Source organism: Argentina silus, assembly GCF_951799395.1.
Source record: "Argentina silus genome assembly, chromosome: 8".
NCBI lineage: Eukaryota > Metazoa > Chordata > Actinopteri > Argentiniformes > Argentinidae > Argentina > Argentina silus.
The window spans coordinates 19,659,435-19,669,550 of NC_139662.1; the positions used below are offsets into that span (position 1 = coordinate 19,659,435).

Here is a 10,116-nt window from a genome sequence, read left to right on the forward strand (position 1 = left end):
GTGGGCTCAAGCCACACACGTAGAGGCCCACTCTCTATCATCGCAGCGTAGCAATTATGAGTCATGAGTCACAGAAGACATCAGCGGAAGCAGCTTGATTTTCATGCCCTTACCAACTCCCACTTTGACTTCAACATTGTCTCTGGCTGTCTGATTCAAGTTATTTTCCTCTATCCTCCTGTTGGCCTCTCTCTTTCTCTCTCTTTCTCTCTCTCTCTCTCTCTCTCTGTTTAGTTAAGTACTTCTTATTTCCCTCTCCCTTACTCCTGCAATCTCCCTGTCTCTCTCTGTTTCCCTCATCCCTCATCATGACACTTCTCTCTATGCTCCTCTATCCCTCTCAAGATGTTTCTTTCTTTTCAGAAAAGTTTGACGTATTTCTGTGGAGCTTAATGCTTCTAAGCTCTCCACTGTGCCACATTTGCATTTTTTTGCTCCAGAGTTGATGGATCAGCTTTGCTTGGCAGAGACAGATGCCCCCAGGCTTGCGGCCGTCTTTTCACTGCCTGGTGCCTCTCTTTTATCCTTAAAAAGGTGTGACGTGTTGCAATTCACAGCACTGCTGCAGACCTCAAAGAGCTCTGTCTGAAGTGGCGAGGAGAGAGATTGGAGGATAAAGCGGGATGGGAATGGGTGTCACATTTTTAAAAAGATGTATCTCTCTCGAGTCTCGACCAACAGATATGCTGTTATGCCTGTGAGCGAGAGCAACAAAATATAGTATAAAGGATGACATATGATATGCTTGAGGCATTCATCAGTACTGTCGGCCCACTGAGAGTCGAGGCTCCAGCGCTAAGCTGAAAAAGAATCCAACGAAGAGGCGACGGATTAAAAACAAAAGTGGAGTAGGCAGGGTAGGGCAGGGTAGGGCTGGTAGGGCTGGTAGGGCTGGTAGGGCTGGTAGGGCAGGGTAGGGCTGGTAGGGCTGGTAGGGCTGGTAGGGCTGGTAGGGCAGGGTAGGGCTGGTAGGGCTGGTAGGGCTGGTAGGGCTGGTAGGGCAGGGTAGGGCTGGTAGGGCAGGGTAGGGCTGGTAGGGCTGGTAGGGCAGGGTAGGGCTGGTAGGGCAGGGTAGGGCTGGTAGGGCAGGGTAGGGCTGGTAGGGCTGGTAGGGCAGGGTAGGGCAGGGTAGGGCTGGTAGGGCTGGTAGGGCTGGTAGGGCTGGTAGGGCAGGGTAGGGCTGGTAGGGCAGGGTAGGGCAGGGTAGGGCTGGTAGGGCTGGTAGGGCAGGGTAGGGCTGGTAGGGCTGGTAGGGCTGGTAGGGCTGGTAGGGCAGGGTAGGGCTGGTAGGGCAGGGTAGGGCAGGGTAGGGCTGGTAGGGCTGGTAGGGCAGGGTAGGGCTGGTAGGGCAGGGTAGGGCTGGTAGGGCTGGTAGGGCTGGTAGGGCAGGGTAGGGCTGGTGCTGGCAGCTTAGACTTTCTCATATCATACTTTCAGGAACTTAACTCAAAAAGGTAGGCTGAAGTGAGGTGTGAGGTTTCAGACAGGATCACAGCAGGTCTCTCTCTCTCTCACTCTCTCTCTCTCTCTCTCTCTCTCTCTCTCTCTCTCTCACTCTCTCTCTCTCTCTCTCTCTGTCTGGGTTTTTGTTCAGCCCAAAGGAAAGCCATTTGTGTTTCCCTAAAACACATAAAGAGCAGAGAGTTTACACAGTTTGTTCAATATTTTGAGCTGTAGCATCTCTTTGGCTCATAACACGTTGATCCCCCTGTCCTCATTCCCGTCTCCTTCCATCCTCCTGTGAATAGATTAAATCTCACCCTCTCCCTGCCACAGCTCCCTCTCTCCTGCCTCCAGCCGTAGAGATGGAGAGACACGGCAGGGTAATTGATGGGTGGCTGTTAGCTCGGCAGGTTTTCAGCAGAGGGGTAATTGATTTAGTGTGAGCCGGTTTGAATCAAGGCTGGGACGTAAGTGCGCTGCATTAGCCACCTAACGCAGAGCAGAGGGTCACAGGGAGAGGAGGCCATTGTGCTTGAGATGATTGGCAAACCACACAGAAACAACAATCCCTAACCTCATTTTTGTTATGTAAAGGGGCAATCTGGGATTCAAACCAAAAGAAATAACTGTCTCCCCAACACTTTTGTGATAAACAGCTGAGGGATGGAGCTGGAGAAATGTTACCCCTCTCAAATGCATAGACAAAGCTATGGTTGCAAGGACTGACCATCCATGAGATCAAAATCATAGTTTTAATCATGTTTTGAAGTTGAAATTGTTTTTACAATTACAATATTTACAAACAAGCTTATATTTTGAGTTCGGATGGGGAAAGAATGACAGTTGAAATAAGTTAATTAGGCATTTACAAGTTATATTCTTCAAGAATCATCGACTATTGGACTTAAACGTCCAAAAGTGTATGTACTAATCTCAGATGTCCCTTTAATGATCAGCTTTCTTTCCAAATGATGGAACCCTTTTTTTAGATGAAAATGTGAACATGGCATACTTTTCTGTTACTCACAGGGATGACATCATCTTGGTGTTGATAAATGAGGACCTGATCATTGCACTTAATTTGACAGCTTGGTGGTGACCATGGTGACAAGCCTGTGGTGCTGGTCTGGGTAACTATGGCAACCATCATTACCTGTAGTAGACTTCCACTAGCACAGCATGGCACAGTTTGCCTTACCGCACGCACGCACGCACGCACGCACACGCACACGCACACACACACACACACACACACACACACACACACACACACACTCATACAACAATTCTATTGTGAAGGGGCTATGACAAGTAATTGAAGATAGAAGGAGACCATGACAGGAATTTCAGAGGAGATGGAAATTCACAGTAGGCTGGATGTTTCTCTGCTTCTTTTGAAGCTTAATTGGGTTCTTCTGACCAAACATGTCCTCAGACCAACACAAAGCACAACAACAAACCTGAAAAATATATTTTTTAGAACACATTTCTCTGAATAAAAGAGCATCGGTTTTAGTTTGTGTATGACTCTTCATTTGATTATATTAAGCATACTGTGAACAGCATCTTATAGTATATAATGTATATAATGTATATATGTATATAATGGCGTTCATCCAGTTCAGTCAGCTGTCACCAGAAAAACGTAACACCCCTGTGCCATTTGGAGATATTTCATAGCCCTATGATCTCTCCCATGCTAACAGCTCCTGGTGAGAAAAATTAAAACAGACGTTTATAAAAAATGAAAAAAATCCTGCAATTATCAATGGAGAACAGGCAACTGGACATGGATCCCAAAAGGTTCTACATGGCACCAAAATGGCTTCTTCAAAGGGTTCCCGAGAGTGTACCCTAGCTCCAGCCCTAACCCTAACCCTAGCCCCATCTCTAGCTTCAGCCTGCCTAACCCTAGCTTCAGCCCTAACTCTCACTCTTACCCAAACCCCAACTCCAGCCTTAACCCTAATCCTATCTTCAGCCCCAACTCTAGCCTTAGCTCCATCTCATATGTCCGAAATTATTTCCCATTTGGTTTACAGACTATTTTCTCTCAGTTCATTTCGTGCCTAAACGGCATGCCTCCCTGTTGGAGTTGATTGGTTAAAGACGGCGACATCGATCCGCCTGATAAGTGCGCCTCGTATAAGGACATCTGTGCGAGGGCCGCCCGCTCATCACCTCTGCAAATGCATTATCGGAGTGGCCCGTGAGTCTCTCCCGCGTACGCTTCACAAAGCAAGGCAATCAAGGCATTACAACCGGAAAAGCCAGCTGTTTTCCTGACCGGTGGTCCTGTTCACTGAACGCTCCCGGCGATGGCAGCGGTAGATTCATTTATAACTTCATTATAGGTATAGTTTATATAGGAATTTCAGGGCCGATGGAAAATCACAATGGGCTGGATGCTTTCTCTGATTCTTTTCAAAGGAAAAGCTTAATTTAGTTCTTCTGACCAAACATGTCATCAGACCAACACAAAACACAACAACAAACCTGAAAAATGTCTTTGTAGAACGCATTTCTCTGAATAAAAAACCCCATCTGTTTTAACTTATCTATGACTCTTCATTCTCTGTGTTCTAGAAATAATTATGTTTTTTCATTTCAGGAGACAACCATTGCAATTATCAATGAAGAACATGCAGCTAGAAACAGTTAGCTCCAAACCCTCCAACTCTAATTCACTCCATCCCTAAGCCTACCCTAGCTCCAGCCCTTAAAAAATGTATTTCCCATTTGGTTGACTACTTTCTCTCAGTTCATTTCGTGCCTAAACGGCAGTGGGACAGCGTTCCTCCCTGTTGGAGTTGATTGGTTAAAGACGGCGACATCGATCCGCCTGATAAGTGCGCCTCGTATAAGGACATCTGTGCCAGGGCCGCGCGCTCATCACCTCTGCAAATGCATTATCGGAGTGGCCCGTGAGTCTCTCCCGCGTACGCTTCACAAAGCAAGGCAATCAAGGCATTACAACCGGAAAAGCCAGCTGTTTTCCTGACCGGTGGTCCTCTTCACCGAACGCTCCCGGGGGTGGGAGCGGTAGGTTAGTCTTCGTTATAGGTAGCCTATAGTTTATATTCATATAGTGTGCACAATCCAGCTCTGAAGCCGCGAAATCTGCAAAAATGGAGATAAACCAAGATTTACAGGTGTGTCAGATTAATTTGAGGGTGGAATCAACGATAAGGTAATTATGTAAAGCGGATTAAATAGGCCTACACGTTTTTCCATGTGTTTAGTGTTAACATGAAAAATCATGGCGCAGATTTTCAGGCCCATAGGCTAGCCTCAAATAGAAATCAAATGATATGGGTCAAGCCTAAAGCCAGGTGTTTGAACTCCTTACAAATTGATTTCATACAAAGTGGGTGTAGTTGCTCATGCATGGTTAATTTGAACCCATAAGGCTGCATTACCGCTGGAAATTTGATTCAGCCACTAACCCAATGCCAATGCGCGCCTCCGCTGTCGTCGCTCTCCTTGGTGCTGAATGTTGTCATATGCTCAGTTTCAGCACTCTGTCAATATTGAGTGAGAGCGGTCATGTGGTCGCACATTAACTGATCTGTGGGCGCTCAGGGATTTATGTAAGACCATACATTTTCTGTGGGTTTCAAGGGTCGCGCTGAGACACAGAGAAACCTGTTGAACCTGTGGTAAAGGATTGGATAATATAATTATAGGCTATAGCTATAACATTTTCTCAAGTGTTTCAGTGTGTTTTTTTGTGTGTGAACAGGTTACATTGTATGTTTGTAGAACGTCAAACATCTCTTCATTTTATGTTCTCCATGCGCGTGCACAGACGAGAGACGCATTCTCACATTTTTGACAGAATGCACTGGATTACCATTATCGCTCGGACAACGTCGCTCTCTCAACATGGACGAAAATATATGGAAGAAAAGTGGTGATTGACAGGTATAAATCTAAGCTCTAATTCAGCAGGTCTACAGCAGGCTAGTAGGCTACTGGAAATACAATGTTATCCATTGCAGTGATTACGCACCATGAGCCAATTGCAGGCTCATGTTTTTTTTTCCTTGAAAATACTTAGCCTTCTTGTATTATGCCCATGCTAATTCTCTTTTATCTTTGCACCTCCTCCTGAAACCAAACCTGCGATTGGATTCCACGCCACAGCTCTGATGTAGCGGTGGAGAGGCAGCTCACAGTGAACAGCACCACCTGTAACGGTGCGTCTGCTCTCAGAGCTCCCCGGTGAGGGTTCACCCGCGACCGAAGATGAAGAAGCAGAATGTCCGGACCCTGTCGCTCATCCTCTGCATGTTCTCCTACTTGCTGGTCGGCGCCGCGGTGTTCGACGCGCTGGAATCCGAGACAGAGAGTTCCCGCAGACGCATCCTGGAGCAGAAGCGCAGCGAGATGAAGAAGAAGTACCGGTTCTCCGAGGACGACTACCGAGAGATAGAGCGTGTAGTGCTGCAAGCAGAGCCACATCGCGCCGGGAGACAGTGGAAATTCGCCGGTTCTTTTTACTTTGCTATAACGGTCATCACCACAATTGGCAAGTTTCCACAGCTACCTCGTTACTTTTGCCATGGCCGAGTAGGCTACGTCAATACATTTCTCGTAGTGTATTTGCTCTGCACTGTTATCAATGTGCTAAATGTGTTATACAGTATAGTTTTAATTTTAGATGACCCTTTTCCTACTTCTGATACATTTCAGCACATTTCAGCATATCCATATACACATTATATGAAGAATGCTTATGTTACACTGGCTTCAAAAGCTGTTACATCACCTACAACACAGTAGTAACAAAGAGTCATGAATGCTACTCTGGATTGCCACAATGTCCTGTATCCCTCTGCAGGTTACGGCCACGCTGCCCCGGGCACGGACGCAGGGAAAGTCTTCTGTATGTTCTACGCTGTGCTGGGCATTCCTCTCACGCTGGTGATGTTCCAGAGCCTGGGGGAGAGGATGAACACGTTTGTTCGCTACCTCCTGCGCAGGGCTAAGCAGTGCCTGCGGTTACGGCGGACGGAGGTCTCCATGGAAAACATGGTGCTGGTTGGCCTCCTGTCCTGTATGGGCACTCTGTGTGTGGGGGCCGCAGCCTTCTCCCACTACGAGGGCTGGACGTTCTTCCATGCCTACTACTACTGCTTCATCACGCTCACCACCATCGGCTTCGGGGACTTTGTGGCCCTGCAAAAGAAGGAGGACCTCCAGGAGAAGACGACCTACGTGGCTTTCAGCTTCATGTACATCCTGGTGGGGCTGACAGTCATCGGGGCCTTCCTCAACCTGGTGGTGCTTCGCTTCCTCACCATGAACACGGAGGACGAGAAGCGAGACGCCCAGGAGAGGGCCTCGATCAAGAGGGAGAGGGACCTCCTGGATGGGACAATGGGGCTCCGTGGAGGAGGGCAGCAGGGCAGAGTGGGGCATGAAGACAGGGTCAGGGACATGATGGGGCACAGTCGCAGTCACAGCACCCTCTACCTGCCCATGGAGGAGGGAACCAGCCGCACCAACCTCATCTCCTCCCCAGCGGAGGAGCAGGAGAGCAGGGGCTCCCCCTGTAGGCAGAGGCTACACCTACAGCTGCAGCCAGGCAGACGTAGACGAGAGTCATGCCTGGGCCCCCTCTGCTCCTGTGTGTGCTACCGCCTGGGTGTGTGTGACAGTCCCCTGGTGTCACACAACGAGCACCCCGGCTGCCACATCAACTCTGTCTACTACAACTCCATCTCCTACAGGATCCAGGACTGCTCTCCCAGCCCCAGGGACAACACAGGACTCTCTTCCCCAGGGAGCGCATTCTCCCCTGGGCACAGCTTCAGGGAGTTCCCCCGCTCTCGGAGGAAGTCAGTGTAGCACCATGGCGGGAAACAGTTTGTACAGGTTAACACAGTGTTTACGACATATATTTTTATTACACAACAGAGACAAGGTGTTTGTGGTACACAACAGATGTTCAGGGGGTGAATTATCATTGAAAGGAAGGCAATCTGTTGCAGTACAGGAATCTTTAGACACTTCCTCATTCCTGCCTAATGTACTATACTGTCCTCATAGGTTATATTGAAGTTATCACAGCTGAAAATGTACATTATGAATCATACGACACTTGTATTTGTTTGTAAACCAATTGGATGATTTGCATTTGTTTTGTCTGTTTGGATTCTAATTACCACTGTCATAATTTCATTGGAAAAGGTTTTAATGCATGTAAACCAAAGTGGATGTGCATGGCAAAGAGAACACACACACACACACACACACGCACACGCACACACACACACACACACACACACACACACACACACACACACACACACACACACACACACACGATAAATAGACACACACACTGTAATGCATGATCATTATGTAAAGAACATGGTTTTAGCCATTTAAATGATTTTATATTACAAAATGATTTTTGGTATCATTTCATTATAATTGCTTCTTTTAGTAACCTGGGTGAAGCCCCTTGCCCTTGTGTAATAAGATATGGAAGTCAACTCCTTAGCATGCTGGAGGCTGCCGCACCAGAGTAAAGTACTTCACTCTGCATGCCACTGCTGAGATATGTGGTTATATTTTCATGAGGAGGGCATTTAAGAACTGTGAGCAAGCACCGGCAGAGAAGGCCTTTAATTAACCATATAAGCGAAGTTAATAAATCATTATATTACACGTCCTTTCGTTGAGAGGTCGACACACGTCGCTGAGAGGTCGACATTGCACTAATGCACAAATCGTGTACAGAGACAATGTTTGTTTAAATTGGATGGAAGTACAGTAGCACATGCCTGATATGTAGCAAGACCTTTTTAGAAACATGCTTTTTCATGCTCTCTGTTAAAATGTAACATAACATGTAATGCTGTCTTTCCTGAGACTCATGAGATTTGTTAAGCACCAGGTTTGATTTGATTGTCTCTCGCTGTCCTGTTCGGATGTTGACGTAATGGTGAAACATGATGATTGATGACTGATGATTATGTCGACATTATGATGAAACACTGAAAGAAGCCAAGTTTACCTTTCCCAGCATGCTACTGTGTAATGGCAATGAAGATGCTTAGAGAATCTAACGGCGAGGACTCCGGACTTACATAGAGTTTGCGTTCAGTCTGCCAGTTGTGTGATGATTTGTAATTATTGCACCGTTAATATCCATGTATTTCAGTTTTAACCTGTAAACTGCCATGTGGATCCATTAAACTTGAACTTACTTATTGCTACTGTCAACGTCAGTTTATTTTGCCTATAACTGGGTCACCGGCTCTATGGCAGGCCATCTTTGTGGTTAATAAGGAAATCAGGTCATTGACATTCATGAGGTCCAGAGGCCTTATATAATTAAACATCTAATTCATTAATCCAGCTATACCACTTAGACTGACACACAGGACGGGGAGGGCCCCAGACCTCTGGTTGCTATAGGAAGGAGACGGATTTTGACTAATCCATTGCTGGTCAAATGTATTTTTGAAGTAGATTTTCGCAAAACAGTTTCCACTATTTTTTAGTTTGTTTTACTCATGGGCCACGAGTGTTCCCTATGCTTGAACGAGTAATGCCAGCAACAGATTGTAAAGCCCCATGCTTGATTATGGCTCTTTGGACCTTTTTAAACATCTCTACTCACTGCTATATTTCAACCTGCTTTTGGCTGAAACAGACCAGGATGCTTAAAATCCAGGAAAATGACTCCCAAAGCATTCATTCCATCCCATCTGCTGATCAATTAGAATGTTACTTTACATATAAATGGTAAACTGATTAGGTAATAGAATCTAAAATGGTGATTTGGAATGAGGCTCCATCTGCTTTGGGGTACTGGAGGAAGGAACAGGGCCGTCTAATCTGTTCCTCGTGATGTCATTAAATCTTTGAAGAACATGTTCTCTCTGTTGCATGGCGTATTCCCTTGCCAGAGATTTCAATAATCCGAAGAAAAAAAAAAATGCAATGGGATGACATAGACGTCATATCAAAAAAAGAGAGAGAGAGTGAGAGAGAAAGAGAAAGACAAGAGGTTTCTGTGGCAAGAGTGCCCTCTAGAGTTACAGGGCTGCAGACACCCTGCTTGACTATGAACCTGTGTGCAATGCGCACAACTATGCATTTGTGTAAATCTTAGACTCTTATTTACACTGCTATACTGTCAGCATTACTTCATTTCTGGAGTCATCCATATCTTCACAAACTGTTACTGACTTTCTATTTGGCAAATAGGGCAAACACAGAGAGAGGGAGAACTGATGGTTTAAACATTAGCGACCACCAGAGGGCAGTATAACTCTTTTGTAGTCCTGATGAGGAAGAAACAGTATTTCTTGTGGACTGTACATTCCACGAGGTAAATCTGTTCAGTGATTGTTCTGTTGGACTGGGCCCCACACCTTACCAGTTTCATTCCCAGCCAATGAATGAATGTTCTTTCCTACAGCACGTTCAATTCTACAGCTCATACCAAACAATTATTACCAAACAATGATTCTGTATTTCAACAACCAAATGATATATACTGAGATGTATGCACTCACTTGCAATGTAAGTTGCTTTGGATAAAAGCGTCAGCTAAATGGCATATATTATATTATTATTATATTAAATGAGTACCACTCAGTATGACCAAAAAGAGACAGCTTCATCACTCTTGCACCAATTCATAATGTCTAA

At 45.9% G+C, this 10,116-nt stretch overlaps 1 protein-coding gene across 1 annotated transcript; it reads left to right on the plus strand.

The window, feature by feature from the left end:
* Nucleotides 1-5,691: 5,691 nt before the first annotated feature.
* Nucleotides 5,692-7,296, plus strand: kcnk15 (potassium channel, subfamily K, member 15; the record flags this gene model as incomplete). The annotated part of the gene is made up of 2 exons (XM_083675814.1): nt 5,692-5,974; nt 6,287-7,296. 2 exons carry the CDS (start codon nt 5,692-5,694, stop codon nt 7,294-7,296), a joined length of 1,293 nt encoding a protein of 430 aa, XP_083531940.1.
* Nucleotides 7,297-10,116: the final 2,820 nt, after the last annotated feature.